General features: G+C 44.2%; 1 protein-coding gene across 4 annotated transcripts in view; it reads left to right on the top strand.

Moving 5' to 3' along the window:
* The window catches only part of FOXP1 (forkhead box P1), a gene marked incomplete at both ends in the record, with an annotated part of 144140 nt that overhangs the window by 85632 nt on the left and 36682 nt on the right, over positions 1–21826 (top strand). For all 4 annotated transcript variants that reach the window (XM_079540504.1, XM_079540507.1, XM_079540505.1 and 1 more), the window contains 2 exons: positions 2717–2921; positions 17379–17483. In XM_079540504.1, the coding sequence (XP_079396630.1) occupies positions 2717–2921; positions 17379–17483 (310 nt within the window). The remainder of the gene's footprint in view (positions 1–2716; positions 2922–17378; positions 17484–21826) is intronic.

Genomic DNA, 21826 nt, shown 5'->3' with positions numbered 1-21826 from the left:
CTGAACGATGCGTTGTGAGAGGCGAGTTTGACGTCACACCTAACTCTTCTCTAACATCATCCAAGCTGTAATCCATCTTACTGTATCTATCATTTTTTTCTGCCCAAATGGGTTGTTTTCTATTTCTCCTTCAATATATGCAGTTCTCATCATTGCTAATAGGAGTTACACTTGCATAGGAAGTCAGAACAAACCCCTTGACTTTCCCAGGCTCTACAGAGAGCTATGAATATTAGATGTTTGTATTTTGAGTGCTGTATAACTTGCAGGCTTGTCCTGGAGATGAAGCTTGAGTCGATCCAGTAGTGACTGGGAGGGAAGGGAAAGGGGAAAGGAGAAGCAGAGGTGGAGAAAAGAGAGAAGTGCTACTCCCTCAATTAATAAAAGACTCACCCACAGACCCGAGAGAGGGGGTGCGTGGGGGGTGGGGAAAAAGGCAAAGAATGACCGCCTTATTTGCTTATTCTCGAAAATAAAAATAGGTGTCGACTCATACGGTCTCATATCAATATGTTATCATCAACAGACAAGTCTATTCACTATTGTTTCAGTTGAGTAAACAGTGGTGTAAGGGTCAGCCGCGCTCGCAGGTAATTGTTAGTGCGCAGACAGTCCTGTCAAGCATGTTAGCTAAAAATACATCCCACACTGTCACTTTGCAAGGTGTTTGAAAATAATAGCCCAGATAGAGCAAAACAGGACATAGGCTTGTGTACTGACCTTTCTCTTTGTTTAATTTGCTCGGAGGTTTAATTTCAGGGGACAAGTAATAATTGAATACGTCTAATAACTAAATGCTCATTTGGGACAGAATCCATCAAAATGTAATTGGCGTTTGGTTCTTATGAAAGGAAAATGACGTGGCTTTGGAGAAGCGGATGTGTCCTAAGAATATCTGATCACTTAATGTATAAATTGAAGCCTCTTTTATAATATATATTAATTGCAGATATTTAAGGATTTTAGCATTTTTTTGTAGTGAACCGTTACTGGAGACCAACTGTTTTTGTTAATGCTACTCTCAGAAAGGCGGGGAAGGTTATTGGTCTGTCGTGCAATAATTTACTCCTCTTTGATATGCAAACGATCCACGGTGAATATAAAAAAATCCTATCAGACTCATTTCACAGTTCTTAACCACTTAGATTCTCTGGAGTCTATCGCCTCATTAGACCAGTGCTCTCCAAAGCTAGCATAATTAAAATCTTTAACAGTTTAGCAAAGTAAAGATGTTTGGCTGATCACGTTGAGATGATTATCTATCCATTGTATTCTAAATGACAAAAATAAATTAAATTTAGACCTTGGCATTTTTTATTATGTGTTTCAAATGAATATAATGCATACTGCCTTTTTTTTTTTTTTTTTCCCTCCTATTTCAGTTCCTTAGGTTTGGTGAGATGTGTGGCTATTGGAGCTGCTGCCGTACACTCAGAAAATGGCAGATTTCCTCAGGATAGCTCCAGTGCCACAGTTTGCCCCAACAAGGAGCAGTCAGCCAAACCATCTCGGCGCACGCTGATGAGAGACCTCTTTAAAAACATGCAGACTTTTATCATTTCTTTTGGTCTGCATATTTAAGTGATGCGTCTCTGCTGCTCATTTTTTTCCAAAGCCTTCTGAAAGAGCACTGAAATAGTCTTCGCTTTGAGAACCTGACTTGTCTGATCGTGTCACAAACGTAAGCTTTATCCAAACCCGTGATCTCAGGGGGAGCCCATGCCATGCTGACGTGTGTGTCCCTGTGCTCCAGGCTCCACTTTATGCCCACTGGAGTTGGCAAAGTTCTCGCTCGCCCTGTCTGCTGAAAGCTACACGCGTGTCCCAAGCCTGGTGTCCATTTTGGCACAATAGAAAACAATTTTTTTATGTATTTCTTGAAGCTTATTTTATGTTTTCGTTTTACTTTTGAATGGCTCATTAGCACTGATCTAAGAAATGACAGTAATAATAGTGTTACTTGTATAGAAAGTTATACAGTTTTTCAGTAGACACATCCATCAATTAAGTGAGCAGTTCGAGAAACCAAAATTAATGAGAAAGATAGGTGTGTTAATGAAATAATCATAGTATAATCAATTTGACTGTTAAAATTTGAAAAGCATTTCAGGAAGACAATATGAATTCATAATTTATGTCTAAAAGTGATTAATAAAAACTGTATTTAATAACAAAGCTATTTGTCATCATTTAAAACTTAAGCACAAAATTAGTCATATTGTGGTTCCTGTTGTCATAATAATAAAGCTGAGGGTTTTTTTTCCCTCAGATCTCCCTTCCTTTTAAAAACAGGTTAGACAGTATTTACTTTCCTTAAAACAATAGAAAACAAGCTGACATGAGGAGCAGCCCTCGGCCGCCCTTGGTTTGATCTTGGGGATTTCTGCCTGAGTGGAGACTGGGCCCTGTGCTCCAAAAAGGACAGAATATAACAATCACCCAGCTGCTGATGGGGGTGTTGTGTGGTGTGGGTCTCCTTCCCCGAGCCCCAGATTTTGCCTTGGAAAGGCGTTGCAGGTAGCACCCCACAAAACACAGCAGGAGATGTGCAGTGTTCAGGATTAGCCTTCAGTTAATAAAAAAAATTACATGCGTGCAAACACACACACACAAAACTAACACTAGGCTTTGTTTACTGACTCTTTGATTTAATTACTGTTTGAAGACGGCCGAATTAGCTGTTAATTGATTTAATTATCCAATTTGTTTGTTTCAGGCATGATTCCAACAGAACTGCAGCAGCTCTGGAAGGAAGTGACAAGCTCGCACACAGCCGAGGAGGCAGCCAGCAACAACCACAGCAGCCTCGACCTGTCCACCACCTGCGTCTCCTCATCCGCACCGTCTAAGACCTCCTTAATAATAAACCCACACGCGTCAACCAACGGACAGCTATCGGTTCACACTCCTAAACGGGAGAGGTAGGTGCCAGCAGAGTTCCATCCATCCTCGCGTCTCGTCGTGCCCGAGATCAGGGCAGAGTTGTTGGGAACAGTGGCCAACCGCCTTGGCCTCAATTTTGTCCTCCGCGTCTGATTTTGGTGTGGTTGAACGGAGTCTCGGCTGGGCAGAGTATGCTCCTTTTGTTCAGGTCTTTGTGGCGTGTTAATTGGATCAATGTGGGCACAATTAGCTAATTAAAAGAGCATTGGAGAAGTGGGGGGAAGTGTGAAAAGAGTAGCTGCTTTTTTGCATCACTGGTGGTGTTACTCTTGATGTGCTTTGGGTTTGCAGATGGGAGGTGAGAAGAAATTAGTTGGTCACTACAGGCTGTTGTGCCACACGTCATCCGCTTCTCTGCCAAATTTCAGTGCCCAGCTCATTTAAGACATTTACCTTTCTTCTCTGTATTTACTTGCTTTCGCAAAGCAGCTTGGACTTGAGTTCACTAGGTTTTCCTAAAACAAAGTGCATTTTGTAAGTGCTGATAAAATTAGCTAACTGGTGTTGTTTGGCTTTTAGAAGTGTGAGTTAATTTATACGTGCTAGTCTTGCATTGTTAGAAGAAATGGCTTAAATCAGGGGTTGTCTGTTGACGTGCTTCTCAGCGCGGGCTCCGCTTTATTCCCGAGGATGCTTTATTGCAGGTTTGTTTCTTTACACCCCCAGATTTCACTGAGGCGTGTCTAACAACGTAACTTTTGCTTGCGGTGAGATAGACGGGCCTGGGCAGCAGGGCTGCAGGCAGCAGCGACGCCGGCGCTGCGTTGGAGGAGAAGGGTCTCGGGGATCATGTGAGCATCCTCACTGGGCTTCTTTGCATTCAGCAGAGTCCCTTCACCCATCTAGAAACGTTACATCAGGCACTAGTGAAAGCTGGGTTTTATGGAAACTGATGGCTTTGTCTTTCCATCCTCCTTTCTTTCATTAGAAAGAGGATAATGGAATTTTTAAGCCATAGAGTTTATATTTCTGGTGGCCTGAAAGTGGATTGATAGGGAAGCTGTATAAATACCTCTTATATCTTTCTAATATTAAGAAAATAGTGCTGTTGGGAATAGATAGGTTTTAAAGAAGAACACACACGGCGTTCAGAAGTGCTGTGTGTGCAAGGCATCTTTTTCTATCCGTTGCAAGGACGTGTGGCAGAATGTTGGTGCATACATTTATAGTGCATGCAAGTGTCAAAATGTGATTTTGGTGGAGACTGACATGCGATGCTAAAAACCAATTGATGTTTATTAAACAATGAAGTTCCCTTCCTACCGCATGCAGAGCTGAACAAGATGGTTTTATGACTCCAATAGATTTTTAACCTGTGTTTGTCCTAGTTTGTAAAGAAAAATCCCATGCAGTGAAGTGGATGTTCTTGCAGTGGATGGATGCATGTGTTGTCTGCTAATGACAGTCTAGCTGAGGAAACAAACACCATTGCTGTGTAGTTTGAAATGCAGAGGAAATGCATGAATCTACTCTGAAGTAAAAAATTTCTCATATACACTATCATGCAGAACTGAATATCCATATGTTTGAGTGCTGTTGTGTAATTGTGGCCTGGAGGGAATTGGGATCTACAAACAGGGAGATACATATGTTTTTATTAGCGAAGTTCCAACTAAATGAGCTAGGAATGCATAAACATGCCACAGTATTGTTTGAGACTGAATGAGGTTAGAAGACTTAAGATCTTCTGTTGTTGAATTGATAGCTGCATTGTTAAGGCTTGTCATTATACTTTACTTACATTTCTGTTGAGTTCTCTTCAATATCAAAGTAAAAAATAGGTATATTTAGGAATATGAGTAAGAGGGCTACAGACTTCGCTTTATCTTGCCTCTGTTTGGTACACTGAGGGTTTGCGCCATTTGCTGCAGTGATTGAATTAGTCTTTATCCATAAGTAGAGCAGGAGACTCCAGGCAAAAGAATGCCTCCTGATGCACTTAAGGGTTGTGTTGCAGTCTCATCAGGCCTCGTGGTGCCTGCCTGCTTTTCTTATGACGCAGGGGAAACACCTTGTGGTTTGGATGTGTTTCTTTCTGAAGGGGTATTTTGTGTACAGGCAAGGCATTTGAGGTGGCAAGTGTGCAGGGAGAGAAGCGCAGGTGCATTGCAGTGTTGCAAGCCCTCAGGAGGTGAAGTTTTAGCTCGGTTACAAAAGGGAGCGTAGGCCCAGGCAGAGCTTTGGTTGCCTTCTGATTGCAGAGATTAAGGCTGGAAATAACCGTGGATCTGGTGGGAGCGTGGCTTGGCTAGGCTTGCAAGCAAATGTGTGCTGATTCCAGTGCCCAGCTAGTTCAGCAAAATGGCTGAGCTGCACATACAGCAGACCCCGGCCCACCGTCGGGTCAGGGGCAGCTGTCGGTTTTGAGTTTGCCACTTCCCTTACCTCCTCCCTAATGAGCCAGCTTCCTGCATCCATCACCCCATGATGGAGAGGCAGGTACAGCAGGGTTGGGCACCTGCTGAGCTCCCACAACTTGCTCACTTCCGTAGCGTTTTGTGAGATGTGTGTCGTGCTGCTGCCCTGCATCAGGGGGCTTATTGTGACTTAATTCACCCCAGCATCACTGAGGGGCAGAGGGGTGGTGCAGATGTCTCTGTTGCTTATGCAGCACCAGTGGAGTCAGCTGTTAGCTCCCATCTGATAGAACCAAGAGCTGTTTATTTGGATTTAAACAACAATAAAAAGCACATAGTAAAAGCTGTAAGTGTCCTAACAGTTAACCACAGCCACATCATAACGACTGCCCGGCAGCCATAAATAATCATATACAGGTAACATTAACTTTTAGGGTGTGCTGTAAAGCTGTTTCCCCCCACCCTCTTGGGCTTTTGAGAAGAAGGAGTAGGCTGCAGGAGGCAAGTTGGTTATGTGGGAGTTACTGTCATTGCTGTCATTGCTGGGTTAGTTCCGGCTGTGTTTTATGGGGTTCCTGATCCCACTGGTTCAGACTGTGAGCCCTTGGAAGCAGGAGCCACTTGTCTGACTGCAGTGGCAGCAGAAGTACCTGCGTGAATGTCATATCAGCAGGCAGGAACTCAGCTGAATATGTTGGGTGTAAAAGCACATTTTTGCCATAAAGAAGTTTTAAGATAGCAGGGGAACTGCAGTAATTGGCTGCTTGGCGTGCCCACACATTGCTGTGCCACACCAGCCCAGTGCCACCGTTGTGCAGGGTGAAGCTTTGGTCCCATGCAGCTCTGCTGTCACCTGCAGTCCTCAGAGCTAAGAGATGAGAAGTTCCCCTGTATGGCACGAAGCTGAGGTCAGGAGGTTGGCAGAATTCACCCTGGGCCGTGGCCGTACTGCAGGGCAGCAGAATGCTCGAAAGCAAAAGGCAGCCTCTGCTTGTTTGCGTGGTGGGGGGATCATGGTGCTGCTCTTGGGCTGCGTGTGTTCTGTGTATGTGGCTTTCACAGTAATGAAATGATTCCAGCTATAAATAATGGGTTAATGCTTTCATTCATTTGGGTTTTAAATGTATATTACATCTATGCTTTTGCCCCACATTTCGCCCAGTTCCTGTAAGTAGCAGCAGCAGCAGCAGCAGCTCTGGGGTTTGGTGCATAGCAATCTGTTAAGGAGATAAATAATCTGCTTTGGCATGACACTCCTACTCTCCTCTTTAATTTGTCTTACACAAGGAAAATTATAATTAAATCATTCAGGGTAAACCCTTGAGTGTAGAGAAGGAAAAAACACACTTTGGTAAAGATTGCCAATAGAGACCAACTTCCCTGTTGTGCCGTGCGGAGACATTTATCAATATTCAGCACTATTAAAGAGAGAACATTTCGTGTGATTTGTGAGGCGGATGCCAAAGCTCAAATCAAGGCTTGTTAAGATCCTTTCCCCATGCAATCATGGGCATTCAGCATCATTAGAATTCAGCACTGACTGCGTGTTTCATGCTTTGATTTTACTCAGACAATTTAATAATGTTTATTGTGCTGATTATATATATAAATTCACTCAATGCAATAAACATACCTCAGACATCAGTACCCTAAGGGAAATATTTAGTTACAGAAACTTGTATTCACTCAGGATAAGCAAAAGTGAGACCATAGCCAGCATACAAACCTCTCATCATCTTATCAGCATTTGGGTTTCTTCAGTAACAAGCATTTTCTCTCTCATAAGTAAATAAATACATATGGGCAGCCAGTTAGGTACATCTGCTGTGATTAGCAATGTCAAGGACAGGACCGTGTCATTCCGTCTTGTCTTCCTTAGGAAAAGCTTGTTCATTTTCATAGGAAAAGCAGCAAAACAGAACTGATGGATGTGTGATCACTTTGAGGTGACCGTGGCCTTTATAAGCTCAAAATTATGTCCCAAAATCTCCAGCAATTCCATGCTTGTCCCCTAATTGTTTGTGTCCGCTCCTACCCTACTTGAGCCTTGACCTAGGCAAGCGGACATCTCAGGGAAGATGGATGAGAGAAGCGAAGGGGTTTTAAATCACTTCTCCTTGAGAGGTGCTGCAGGAGGAAGGAGTCCAGAGAAAGCTCCGAAGGGGAGCGAGGTGTGGGCATGGCAGGCCATTGATCCGCTGCCTCGGCTTAGTGCGTTGTGTCGTGCTGTTGTTATCTTCCGTGCCAGCTGATCCTCCATCAAAATCCCAGGGCCCTTAGATGAGGGCATTAGGATTCGGCACAATTAAGAAGTACAGATTTTGGTCCATTATTAATGCTCGGGATGAAACGGTTCAGCCTGCAGTCCATATGCTCCCCTCTTCTCCTGGCCGGCAGTCCCTGGCTCATTCTGCTCTGGTGCCAGCATCGCATTGCTCGGCCCTTCCGGCTCCTCACAGCTGCTGGGCGATGTGGGCTTGCTGAGCTCTGCCCTCAGCACAGCTTCTCTGAGGAGGTTCACTTCAGATCCAGAATCGGTCACACGAGGCCGCTTGCATCAGTCTGTCCGGCAGATCTTCTGTCACACGATGGCTTTCAGAGAGTTGTTCTACTAAACCCTGGGAACTCGGTTCTAGTTTACTTGATGTCTTTTTCCCCAGTGGAAGCTGCTAATATAACCGTCTCTAATTACTCGGTGCAGCACGTGGCCCGTGGCTGAACGAGGGGGGTGCGATGCTTCCCAGCCCTGAGGAATCTGCCATAGAGCTCCTGAACGCCAACGCTTCGTTGGTTCCTGGTCACATGTAATAGTGATCAGTCTATTGCAACCACTAAGCTGATGTATCAGAAAGCACTTAAAATAGATTGGGTGAGCCTTGGCAGACGCACAACAGAACTTTTCCAAATTTTAGCATATGTATTGTTTTATTCCTCCATCTGGCCAACAGATCATTGTTTGATATCTGAGTGCTTTGCATATCTCCTCCCTTTTCTTGCAACTGAGATACTTACACGTGTGTTTAATACAGCTTAATGCTATTTTTACATACCAGAGGAATAGCTGATGGCTTTCTGTTAATTGCATGCACTTTGCAGTTAAACTTTTATGAAAACGTTCCTGTCTAAATACTTGAAGTCCAATGAAAATTTGTCCTTCTCTTTTATTAGAGGTGTTTATGTAGCAGTCTTAAAAAAGTGACCTGGTTTTGTTTTACAGTGCGGTGGATTCCTGCTTTTTTATTTCCTCCAAATTGTCCTTCCTCAGTGTTTGCTTGTGGGACCAGGCTGTCCTGAAGAGCTGAGCTGGGATCTAGCAGAGAGCTGTGCAGTATTTTATCGTACATGTCACAACCTGAGTGTGGAAAAGAAACACCCATGAAAATGGCATGAAAGTAGAGAAGTTAGGTGATTTTTGTGCAGCTATTTTCTCTGCTCCTCAATAAAAAGCAAGCAGTTAGCCTGACAGCTGTTATATCATGTTATATCGTACTGCTAAGATATTGAGTAGCATTTAAAATAAAACGCCACCATTAAGCTGTATAAACTTTATCCGTTTCACTATGGTTTAATGGAAAAAAAGGAGTTTTTCAATAAAATGACATCATTTTTCCCAGGTTGTAATGTTCACTTTACAACTGTTTTTCTTTAATTCAATTTATTTTACTTTTCTTTTTCTTGGCATCGCTTTTTTTTCTTACAGTTTGGAAAGGGGAGATCTCCTCGCCGAGCATCTGGGCACTGCTCAGACCCCTTTCCCTCCTCCCTGGAGATCCCATGCTAATCCAGAGCTCTATTTTTGTCCCTCAGACAGACTCGTATTTCCAGCGCAGCGAGAATGCATTGAAATTTGGTACTGGGGATGTGCAGCTCTTCCTGCTGCCCTTGGAGGAAAATCGTGTTGCACTGCTTGTGGTTGTGTAACACCACCAGGTGCTTCTCCGTACTGCCGGTGCTGGTGAGGTGTGGGGGGCTCTGGTTTCTCTTGTGCTCACTGCACGGTGTATTCCTCTCATTAAAGCGTTGGTAGGAGCCCGGGCAAGGGAGCTGCTAATGTGTGTGGCAGCTCGGCGTTCTGGGTGAATACAGGAGGTATCTGTTCTTTGGGGATCAGTGTCAGGAACTGAGCCACAGATCCGCCGGCCAGAGAATTCTTTTAACTGTGATTTTCCTTTTTGTGTGTACTCAAAAATAACATCGTGATGGGCCCTTAAATACCATTTCATACACAGAGCACAATTTCCCCAGCACAGGTGGTGCTAATATAGGACAGTCCCCCAGGCACTTGTCGCCAGGAGTTGTACAGCTTGTTCAGTGTCTGCATCCATATGGCAATCTGTCCCATTCATAGAAAGACATTGTAGCTGTGCCTGTGGGTGCTGTGGTCAATGTAGTGTAAAAAGTAGATTTTAACTCTCGGCAACCTATGTTCTGCTGTTTGTTTTATGGTAGGATCCAATTTATAACGTGGGGGAAAAAATCAGCTCTGAGCGAATTCCAGAACAATCTTGCTGGCTGCAGTTTGTGTTTATTCTTGGAGCGCATGGTTAATCAGCAGGTGCACCAGCCCTGCTCCCAGCCCCGCTCTAATGAACAGTTTACAGGAAGTCTTGCTCGGAAGAAACATTTTCGTCCTTGTTTATACCATGAATTAACTCAGAAGTTGCAAAGCTGTAAACGATGTTAGCTGGCTGTGTGTCTTACTTCTTTTTCGTGCTACTTTTTCATTTCGGGGCACACGTTTCCTGGCTGTGCTGTGCTCAGGGTGGATGCTGCTGGTGGTGGCTGCCCCTCAGAGGGACAAAGTGCAGCATGTGGGTCCTCCCAGAACGGGGGACTGACTGCTTGGTGTTGTGCAATGATTCAGGAATAAGCAAGAGAGCATGGTTTATGGCTGCTCTGGTGTCTGTCATTCCATTGCCAAATGTTCTGCTTTAGTGTGACTATTTGTTATGCCTCTTAGTAAACACAAACAAATAGACGCCTAGCACCTGCAGCAGCATCTGATATTTACACTACCTGTATGATTAAGTGTGCTTCCCTGCGGAAGCAGGCGTATGTCCTTTAGATTTTTGTGCTTTTGGAAAGTAGCGTTCGTCAGGGAAAGCGAGCAGCAGGGAGAAATCAGTGACTTAACCGTACTTCTCCTTTAGAGTCACCATTTATCATAATTATTTTTACAAACATTTTCCCAAACGGTGCTTCTTCAGCTGCTGCAGGACCGTGGTGGGGAAGGCAGAGCGCTGAACTGTGGCTCTGTATGAGATGTGACAGTCACCTTCTGTGCTGGCCTCGTTGTGCCTGTGGGACAGTGGTGGAAAATACCAAAGTGCGTAATCCCTGCTAATCATATCTTTGGACGTCTCACTGGTTTTGCAGGAGGGTGAAAGACTCGCCTCAGCTCCAAACGTAACGGAATATAATGGTGTTGTTAAACAGGAATAGCTCTTGTTTCCCAGTGTGTGAGTTTAAATGTAACAACAGCATATAAATTACAGTAAAATAAGGTTGGCAAACAGGATCTTGGTACAAAGTATGTAGGTACGGTTGTAATGTTACACCTCAGACCCATTGAAGTTCGAGGTCTAATCCTGTGTTTTTTAATCTCACGTGTGTTCTTAAAAGCCTTGCTGAATCTGGGCCAGAGCCGTGGCAGTGCCCCCTCCCTCTGCCCTGCAACTCGGGCCTGGAGGGAGGATGGGGGTGTGCTGAAAGTATTGCAAGAATACAGGCACTCCAGAAAGTGGTAGAATCACGTTTTTTTTCCTAATTAAACTAAGATACTGAATCAATCCATTTTCATCTGAATATATTGGGAGACTGTTCGGAGAGGAATAAAATGAGATCTAGCAGGGATAAGTAGAAAGTAGCCCAGGTAGGAAATAGAAATTCCAAACTGCCTTCTCAAAATGACACGTCAGCCGCTCGGCATCATTTGTGTGGGAAATGACTGAGGCATACGCTGGGTTGGGAAATGCAGACGGGACGTTCTGTGCCGTGCCTTGGTTAAAAAGGTGAGCACGGTCTCAGGAGGTGTAAACACCCGTGTTGCATCTGAGTCCTCCTTTTTCCTTCCCTCCGTTCTGCAGAACCAGTTAAACCACAATTAGAGTGTGGTGCACAATTGGCCACTCTCTTGCGGAAAGGATAAAGAGGAGCTGGAGCAAATACAGAGGAGAGCAGCTAGGGTGATAAAGGAGTTGGAGGGAATAGGCTATGAAGACAGATTAAAGGGAATTAAAGATCTACACCCTGGAAAAATAGAGGCTCTAGGAGGATGTGATTATGGTATGTAAGTACATGAAGTGATGCTACAAAGAGGAAGAAGGAAAAAAATGGTTCTCATTAGTTAGCAATGCTGGAATTTCAAATCCAGCGTTTCAAATCATGTGCGTCTGGGTGTATTTGATGTACTTTTCACTACAGTACTGAGGCACAAGGTTGAAATAAAAATAGGAGTTTTAAATAGTACAGAAACTTGTTAATGCTAAATTCAAGTGCAGGGATGGAATTTCCACCTGATAGAAGTGATGGATCCGACGCTGCATTTTTTTCTTTCAAATAACCCAGCGATGCACTCCGCACCTCCGTGGGTGTGTTGTGGGGCAGTGGCAGCTCTGGTGTGGGGTGGGATGCAGGGCTGCCCCTGGAGGAAGCACCGAGTACAGTCAGAGCACCAGAGGGTCATAATGTTGATTAATAATCCAAACCATCCGTTCGTAGATTAAAACCAGAGGATGATGTGTTTAATTATCCAGTCTGGTTATACTCCTGCAGTGTGCTGCGAGGGTGGGGGTGGAAGAGCAGGGGAATATGAGCCAGATTTTGTCTCAGTGCCACTGCAAATGCTCCAGCACTCCTTGCAGCAGGCAGGGAGAGCAGTGCTGCAGCAGCGGGCGGATGTCAGGCAGTGATTCTCGGCGCATCGCTGCTCCTGTGTTACAGCAGCGGTGCTGAGGCTTTGTCGTTTTTTTCTGCACAAGTATACAAGTTAGCACACACCGATTAAAAGCGAGCATTTCAGCCTGTGGGCTGCAGTTTTAACCTGATTTGTCTTAAATTGGTGTAGTCATTTAAGACGTAACACACTACTCCTGTTACTTCCAATAGAGCTTGATGTAAAATACGAGCTGCTTCTAGCTCTCGATCTGGATGTGGACTAAAGCAATGAGGGAGAAAAAGACTTTAAAAGCAACCACAAACGTGCATGCCAGTTCTAGGAAAAGCTGCCACTGGCCATGCACATCGACTGCCACCTCTCTGAAACCCTCAGCTCTCTGCTGAGCTTCATCCTGCAGTGGCGAGGCATTTCCCCTGCTCAGGCAGTTCTCTCCTCAGATCAAATACCTGCATTCTGGCTGATGCTGTTGCTGGGATGGAGGCATGAATATTTAGAAGTAACCCAGCCGAGTGTGTGACTTAATACTCTCCTTGATGTATTTTTTTTACCTTTTTCTATTTTATTTTATTTGGCTCGTGGATTAGGGAGGAAAGGGGTGCCAAGCCACCCTGGTATGATTTCAGAAGGATTTGCACAAGTGCAGCTTTACTGCAAAACACATCTTTATTCAGGTGATCCTGTCATGAAGAGAGGAACATGCATTCGGGTATGGCTGTTTGCTTGTTGGTGGTGACTTAGGAATCAGTTGGTACAAGAATTTAATCATCACTTCGTTACCATTTAGATTTTAAATGCAGCAAGCATGTCTGACTGAGAGGATCTTGGCATTTCCACCAGCGTTATTCCTTCTGTGCCTTGTAGTGAGGGTTAGAGTTCCCCAAGCACCATGAGCACTGCAGACCTGGCTCGGTTCGGGCTGTGCCTCACCTCCTCTGCTGTGGGATGGGGTTGGGATGTTCCCATACAGGTCTGCGGTCGGGGCGTTGTGCTGAGCCCCACGCTCCCACCCAGAGCTTTCACAGCACCTGGCAAAGATGAGGTCACTTCCCGTTGCCCCTACAGAATAAAAATAATAATTAAAAAAAGGCAGTTCGTGAGTGCTCTGCTCAGACCTTCTTCCAGGAGGGAAGGAGGAGATGTGGTATTGATTTTTTTCAGAGTGCAGGTGGCTCAGGCATGTTCTCTGCTCTGATAAAACGTGAGCAGATGCTTCATAACTGTAACCGAAAATCAAGGATGCTTCTCTACGTCTCTGACTTCCCCCAGCATTTTGGCAAAGATCATTGGCCTAAGCAGACATGGAAGAGAGACAGTGGAATATGAACTGTGTCAGCATCATGAATATTTAAGACATGGTCCACTGTGTGGCAGAAGTATTACTGCTGGGACTTCTGCTTGCTTGGTTTTTACATCCACCCGTGGCTTCTTTGCGAGTGTTGACAAGCATAGTACCCAGTTTCACCTGGTTGGTAAGCATGGGCTAAATTAAACCATCTGGAGATCCCTGGGCTCAGGGAGCAGCGTGCAGTGGTGAAAGCAGAGGCACAGATCCCTCTCCCCTGTGCAGAAGGTGCAGGCGCTGGGAGGTGCGTGGCCCTTGGCCCAGCCTGCCCCATGTAGCCCCACAGCAAGCTGTAGGCAAAAAGAATTAGGTGGACCTTTACGTAGTTTGCAGCTTCCCACATGGATTTTATTACTTTGTTGTATGTCATGAATAGGCTGACTTACGCAAGAAATTTTACTTGCCAGAGGCATTTTTGTTGTGCTTTGATGTAATATCGCTGCACTATTGCATTATTTGGAATTAATTCTATTGTATGTTAAGAATTTTGTGTGCTAATAGCAAGGAGGATGAAAAGGACGTATTCTGCATCGTACATCATTTGTTCCTTCGTTGTGTTGTTACAAAATTGCTTCCACTGCAAAGCATTGCATCACCAGCACCCAAGCAGGGATGTGGGATTTTTGGAAGGAGAGGGTGATAGAAACAGAGACCTACTCCACTGTGTCATTAGAAATCAGACCAAAACTCGCTTCTGCTTGCCAGTGCTCAGCTCCTCTGAACATCTGTTTCTGCAGTGAGACCAAGGATGCATCCAGGTCATAGAAACTGTGCTTCCATGCAGACCAGGCGCAAACATCATCAAGCAATTAAAAAATATGTGTTTGTATTGTGCCAAGAGAACTGTTTGTTTATCTTTTGGATTAAAATCTTCATTTTCTACCTCTGTTTGCTTAAACATTGAGTACTTAGATCAGTTAAAGGAAAACAGAGTTCCGCATTGATTTCCACTGGCTGTGGATCCTTTGTGCGCTATATGCGCTCCGGCATGAACCGCCCTTTGTTTTGTTTTGAGGTGCTTCTTAAGGCTCTACCAGCGAACAAGTGGCAATCCATAACATCTCCAGAAGCGAGATGGATAAAATAGCAGTAATCTGATAGTGACACATAAAGGTCACCAGAACGCACGGCTGAAAAGCCGGAGTGGGATTGCGGTAAGCAGCTTCAGAAAGGTGTTGCCCACTGAGGATGCTTGCGTTTTTCTTTCAAAAAACCCCAAGAGGGTTTTTTTATTTTCCTTTTTTCAAGTGTCAGTTGTTGGTGAGTTTAAGTAGTTGCTCTGCTCCCTTGCATGGCAGTGGGAGCTGTACGTAGGTGCTAAGTATGTTATGCTCAGTGTCCTGTTAGCAGAATGACCTTTAAGTTCCTGTTTACTGGAACTTAAAGCCAGCACCAATCTTCCTGGTTATTGACAGCGCTGGGCTTCGCCATGCTGAGCACAGCGTACAGTTGATACTCTCTTGGTCATTCAGTCATTTTCTTTGGACACAATACCAGGGTATCATGTCCTGCATAGTTTGTCTTGTCTTGTGCAAGATCCCTGAAAAGAAAAGAGATTTGCACTCGGATTTAAAAAATAAATACTAATCTCAGTAGGACTCTTTCCGTTGACTTGGCCATGGCCTTCAGGCTCTTGTGGAGAAACTTTAAAAAACCCTGCTGGGGGTTTAAGCCATGTGACTGCTGTTGATATTATAATGAGATTTACAGTGCTTAAACCCCACAGGAGACCGACTTCTTACTTGGTGTCATGGCATTTCTGTGTTCATCTTGGTGTACGGGTAACGCAGGCTGCGTAATTTAATGCACTAACGTTTTTTGGGTTCTGCCAAACAGACTGAAATCATAACTCTCATATATAGTCTTTAATGGAGTGTTAACATGAAAGCCTACTTCCTCACACTTCGCTTTATTCAGAGATGGAAGCAGATGACAAAAAGCATTATTTTCTGAATTATTCCCCTCCAAAGTGCGTGGAGGGCAGTTGACCGCGTGCTGTCCGACCTGAGTGGACGGTGTTCCTTCAGCCATCCTCCTTCTCTTCCAACCGAGGGAATGTGCTGAAGTACTTTTCTCATTTACTTGCAAGGAATGTGTCGCTCCCTTTGTTCTTTTTAAAAACTCAACAGATAGAGCCTCTCCCCACTCGCATGTTTTAAAAACTGATTAAGTTGAACCAGTGAAATACTCCCTTATGGAGAAAGTCTTTGTAAGTCTTTCCACCTACAGTGTTTCTTTAGGAAATTAGCTAGCTGATGCATTTATTTATGCTTGAAAAACTATTCGGAAACTGTCAGAAATCAGATTTTAATGAAATAATGAATTCGTTTCAAGTACATCTCGTAATACCTCTTCCAGTCTGATCTGTACCTTTTTTCTTGTAGAGGAATTAATTTTTTTTTTTAAATCCTTCCATTATCTTCAGTTTGCTGTTGGGCCCAAAGAGAATCCAGCAGGAATTTCACAGGGAACTTTCTTGCATTTGAGTTCACATGTTGCCTATGCTCTACAGTGCTCTACCCAGTGCATGAGAAACAACACAAGAGCAAAATTTTGTGTGCAGGCAGATAATGCTACGGAAAGAGAATAAACGGCATTTCCACATGTGTATAAGCATAAAATGGCAGAAAGTAGGTGTTTATCCATAACGTTACCTGTAATCTGGGATAAAATAAGTCGTAAAAGCCACACCTAGATGCTGGTATGTGTTCATATCCTTTGTGTATGTTTGAAGTTCATAATATGGCACAGACATACTGTTGCAGAAAGATTTGCCGTGGAAAATAGATACGTGTATAAGCGTAAAATAGAGATTTCAATATTATTTTGACATTTTATGTTTAAAAGTCATCTAAGGTTATGGAAGATGTTGCAAAAATAATCCCTCCACTTTAGAAGTTTCCATGCAGAAGTTGAATAAAGAAGATATTTTAGAATATGGTTCATCAGTTAGTGTAACAGATACATTTCCCTGAGCACCACATGGCCTGGATCAAAGCGTCTCATGACTTGGATCAGTGCAGCCAAATCATTACGTATTGATTGGAATCCCGCTGGAGGATTAACCCCTTAGTGTTCATACGAATTTGTTCTTTAACCCTGGTTTCAGTAGTCAGAAAGCTCAGCGACGTTCCTGCCAAATCTTAGCAAGGTTAACAGCCCCCACTAACCCCTCGTGCTGAGGAACCCTTTGATTACACGGTTCCTTTTTTATGATGAATTTTACATTTGAAAACGCTGGTGAATATATTTTGCGGGGATGTAGGAAGCCTGTGCTTGTACAAAGAAACAGCCTGCAAGAGGAGGAAAATGGGACTGAAAAAAAGCAAAGAGCAACAAAAAATAGCAAACCCACGCACAGTAAATAGATGATGTGGTGGGAAAGCCAAGGCTTGGTGCTTTTCCCTGTCTGTAGTGGGGTGGTGCACCTTGGGCCCAGTTGTACCGTGTTCGAAGAACAGACCGCTGTATGGAGATGACTTCTTTTCCCAATTAAGTTGAATTGTAAATATGCAATATTCAGACATTCCTCAGCAAAATATCAAGCAGGATATTAAGCAGGTCTGTCAAATGATTTCTCCCCCGTCCGTGCTAATTTAAATTCTTTACAAAGCTTTTAATTAATGAATGAAATGTAGGAGGATAGCTAAGTAAGAATGACACGTTTCACTCTGCAAATGGTATTTAATTCTGTTTTGAAAACCTGTGTGCAGAGTCAGGTGGGTACCATGAGATGTTAGGGCTGTTTCAGGATCTGTTGTTTTACTCTTTGTGAAGAATAATTGGTGCGGTACCTTCAGTTACAACACTTCCTCTCTTTTTTCTTTCTCCCCTCCAGTTTATCCCACGAGGAGCACTCACACAGCCATCCGCTCTATGGACACGGCGTATGCAAATGGCCGGGCTGTGAAGCAGTATGTGAAGACTTCCAGTCGTTTCTAAAGTAAGAATGGATTTTTGGCACTTGCATTGTACAGAAAGCATGCCTTGAAATGTTGTGCGCTGTCACTCACCACGGGTCTGATGCAAAGCCCATTGAAGTCAACTGAGAGCTCCCTTTCACTTCAGTGGCTTTTGGATCAGGCTCAAGAACGTTTTAACAGGGGATAGTGAATTAGCCCCATGGGGAAAGTATGGTCTTGCTCAGTGTATTACTATAAAACAGATTGTTTATGATTCTGCAGTTGTTTTTTTTTTTTATTTCATTAATTTTTAAGTTGCAGTATTGAGAATGTAAACAATGCAACCTTGATCTAACCTTGATTTCAGTTTAATTTAGAAATTTAGTCTTAAATTAAGTCCGTAATTGGACAGAATTGCAGAGCATCACGTGAAATTTAATTTGTGTCAAATAAGTAACTGATGAACAAAGTCTACACAACTAAAAATAAACTATAATTATATTAATTGGGCCCCTGCAGTTTGCTGCAGACCTTTCCTTGCTGCCAAAGAACACAATTTTACACGTTGCATAAACAGTGCGTTATGGACTGGTACGTGGTAATGTGTGCATCCCAATGCAGGGAAGGACCAACAGAGCTCTAATAACTTGCACATGGCTGCTTCACAGCTTAATCATCAGCCTCACCCTTCTGAGCTGTTCCTACTACAAAAGAGTTTTCTGTCTGGGTTGATCACCAGGTACACACGTGCTTCTGCTGCGTCCACGTTCTTGAGTGTTTGCGCACTGGTCTCTTTGGAATGATGATGGCTATTCAGTAGCTGGATCTCAAAAGTGACTGTGATTTAAATGCACAAAGGGGCAAATTCTCCCATTTACAGTGGTGATCTCATGGAGTTAGCCCACGTAAGTCTGTGGAATTCATCAGGGTAGATAGGTAGAATTGGTCCCAAAACATTCAGCTGTATCTTTTCTTTCTGCAGCAGTTCGTAGGTTTTCATGTGAGAACAAGTAGCCAGCAGAGAATGTTAGGTGATGAGGTACAGGCAGGTTTTTGCTCTCAACGGTGTGGGCAAGTTCTGCTTCCATTGGTGAAACCCTCCTGAATTCAGTAGGTGCTAGTCGTAGTATAAACCTCTGTTACAAGTCAGGAATGGTACAGTAATGAAAAGGTTCTCATTACAAGAGGATTACAAAATAAGAAGGTACTAGTCATAAATTTCCATGAAGGGTGGCCTGCCTCATTTCTTTTAATTCATCCTGTTGTTCACTTAAGTGAAATAAATGCTAATCTCTCCATACTAGCCAGCTCATTCATATTCATGCCATACCATACCGTTTAGACCTTTAAAACAATTCTGTTTTTTATGGCAGTTAATGCAAGGGAAAGATGCTGTGGTAACCTTACTGGAGCAATCCGTGTAGTTGAGTAAGGTCAGATTGTGCCACCTTTGCTTGCTGTGGTAGTCCTCTGTTGTAGAGTAGATGAGTAGATCTCCTGGTTCCAGCAAGGTTTGTTGCAACACAGTGCACAGCTTGATGTGACCATGTGTAGAAAATAGAGCAGTTGGTTGAGTCACGTGGTGTGAGTGGAGACAAGATTGGTTTAGATGGTATTCTGCAGAAGTTCTGGTAGACCCAGACCACCAGTCCATGTGAAGGAGTGTGGAGAGCCATCAGTAGGGGAAAGTAACCTGGAAGCCATTATAGGCCAGGCTGGACTTGAACCTGTTATCAGCAGGAAGCGGCTCTGGCTGCTCACGGCTCCGATAATTTTAGTTATCGCTCACATTTTCATGGCAGTGATCTTTGTTCCCCATCAGAACTTCTAGCAGAAGTGTGTCTCTCTTAAGCCTGCTGGCTCACACTTGTTTTCTCATTATCCAAATTCTACAGTGTCCAAAGTCCTACTGTTCAGAGTGATGCTTAACCCTGAACGAATGCAGAAATAAACGTCCTGGAGGAGCAGATTGACACTGTTAGAAGTGAGCATTTCTTCATGAAATGTTACTGTAGCCTTCCAAGTCTCTTGTGGAGCATCCTTCCTTACATTATTGACATTTAACAAAAGTCGTTACTCAGTGAGAAGGTAACAGGTAGATGCTCGAAGTTTCTTTCTGGTACTCTTGCAATCCACAAGGCCCTTTTGATGGGCCCCTCAAGAGAAAAGCTCTTGTTTACAAGTGAGACACAGCCAGTGTATCCATTCAGCATTGCTTAATTTCACTTACCTTGGTAAAAAGGCCTGTTAGAAAAAGCAAAGAGGAGTTACGTGTGGAACGAGAGCCTTGTATGCCAATAAAACGATTCTGCAGTTAAAGGAGAAAAAAGGACTCACAGGTCTAAAACATGGTTCATTTCTTTTCCTCCTGAGGAAGAAATATCATAACTGTTGGTAAATCAAAAACAGAGATTTGACACTCTTCTGTGATCATTCTGTAGTGTTTGTTCCCAAGGTGAGGTACACCACAGGGCCCTTGATTTCAAAGATAAATACTGTACAAATAACGATCCTGGTTGTCTTTCACTCACAGCCAACAGGAGGATGCTTATCAGAACCAGCAGATACTCCAACTATTGTACGCATTTATTTCCCTGTTTCTTTTAGAAATAAGTTGCAGTTTTAGCGTTGTTTTTTAATCTGTCAGCCACTGGTTGCCATGTGATGTGGCATCAGTTAGAGCTAACTGATAGCAGCGGGGGCAGCTGCTAAGCCTAATGAAACAGGAGCACCCTGCATGGTCCCCGGTGCTGCCCGAGCCTAAGAACACAAACGCGGCCAGTGGCAACGCTGTGACCTGGTGGCCTTCTGCCAAGCCTTGGGGAGCAGGGTGGAGGCTGGAGGGGCCACACGTGTCTTGTGCCTGAACCAGCGCCCAAGTCTCAGTCGGCAGCGAAAGAAGCAATTAGAGAGACTTTCCTTTGGAACCGACTGTCTGTGATTTCATTTGTATGTCTTTAAAGGCCATTGCAGAGAGAAGTATGCCCCTGTATGTCAAGTTGTTTAGGAAATCGCTGCTGGAGGGAGGGTGGTTCGTTCAGAGAGGTATCTAGGCATCCAGGGCATAAATTGAAGGAGGAGATGGAGTATGGTTTTATTTTCCCTTTTATCTTTTTGTTGCTGTTATTTGATTGCGGTTTGGATGCGTTTAATCATGGCAGCACCATGTTAAAATCAAATATACTCCTTAAATGAGAGATGCAGACCTTTGGAGAGATCCTGCAATCCCTAGTGCAGTGATGCTGGCAGGCTGCTTCGTGCACATTTAGCTGATGAAACCAAGGAGAGTTTATGTGAAAGAAACTACTAAGTGCACTCCCTAATGTTTTCACAAGTGTTTTTATCATGGTAACATCTTGTTTACTTTAGTTGCCTGCCTAAAACTACTTGGAACATGTTAAGAAAACATTTCGAGAAAGCTTCTACAAAGAGGCTTTTGTTTAGCAGCAACTGTGAGACTGCTCAGCTCACAAAGGTGTTAACTTTCAACCCCTTAAGCACTTCCACATGAAATTCCAGCAACTATGTTTGTGGTTTTGGAAAAACAAAGTGTATATTAAAGAAACCAGGTATATGCTAATACATGTTGAAGTAGGCCGGAAATCATAAATTGTTTCAAAGGCATTAATTGCTCTGTCATTTGCGTGTCAGAATGTGCCGCAGCGAGCTCATCTCGCAGACCTCGAGGTGGGCAGGGGAGCGGGGCGGCCCTCCTGGACCCTGACACCCCAACTCCAGACCCAACCTCCATCCTCCCCAGCCGACACGGGGGCTGCGGGCTGCGGGCTGCGGGGCCGTGCTGCCCACGGTGCGCGCGGGGAAGAAAGCGGTCCTTCCAGTTCCCAGACGGTCGCCTATTCCGAGCCGCTGTTGGGATTTCGGTGCTACAGTTTCTTTTACAACATCCTTATTAACCTTTCTGACATTGTGCGGAAGTTCAGGACCTCTCCAGGCGCTGCGGGAGGAGGCCGGGTGGCCCAAATCCCACAGTGCCCTCTAGTGACACCTGGCATGTCGGGAGGAAGGCTTTCCAAAAAGGAGCCCGAGGAGCGCCCGCACGCAGCCCCGCACCGACCGGCGTGGCGTCCGCGCTGTGTGCGGACACGGATGCTTCCGCCCTCCCGGTTCGCACTGGTGTGAGCGGGGCGGCTCTCAGCCCGCCGTGGCGCATTTCGGCGCGCTGCCTTTCATGTCTTACGGTGCTCTGCCTTGATGCTTCACCTTATAATTTCCGGTGTGTAATCAGAAAGCATTACTTAAGAGACGAGGATCATCTTTGTTTCATTCTTTTATTGACACTGTCTACCGTATTACTGCTGTGTCTAAATGGTAAAATTTATTATTAGCAATAGTGTCACAAAAGTCTGAGACAGCGATTTTCCTT

Source organism: Tetrao urogallus, assembly GCF_951394365.1.
Source record: "Tetrao urogallus genome assembly, chromosome: 10".
Lineage (NCBI taxonomy): Eukaryota > Metazoa > Chordata > Aves > Galliformes > Phasianidae > Tetrao > Tetrao urogallus.
This window is presented reverse-complemented; position numbering and strand designations above follow the sequence as displayed.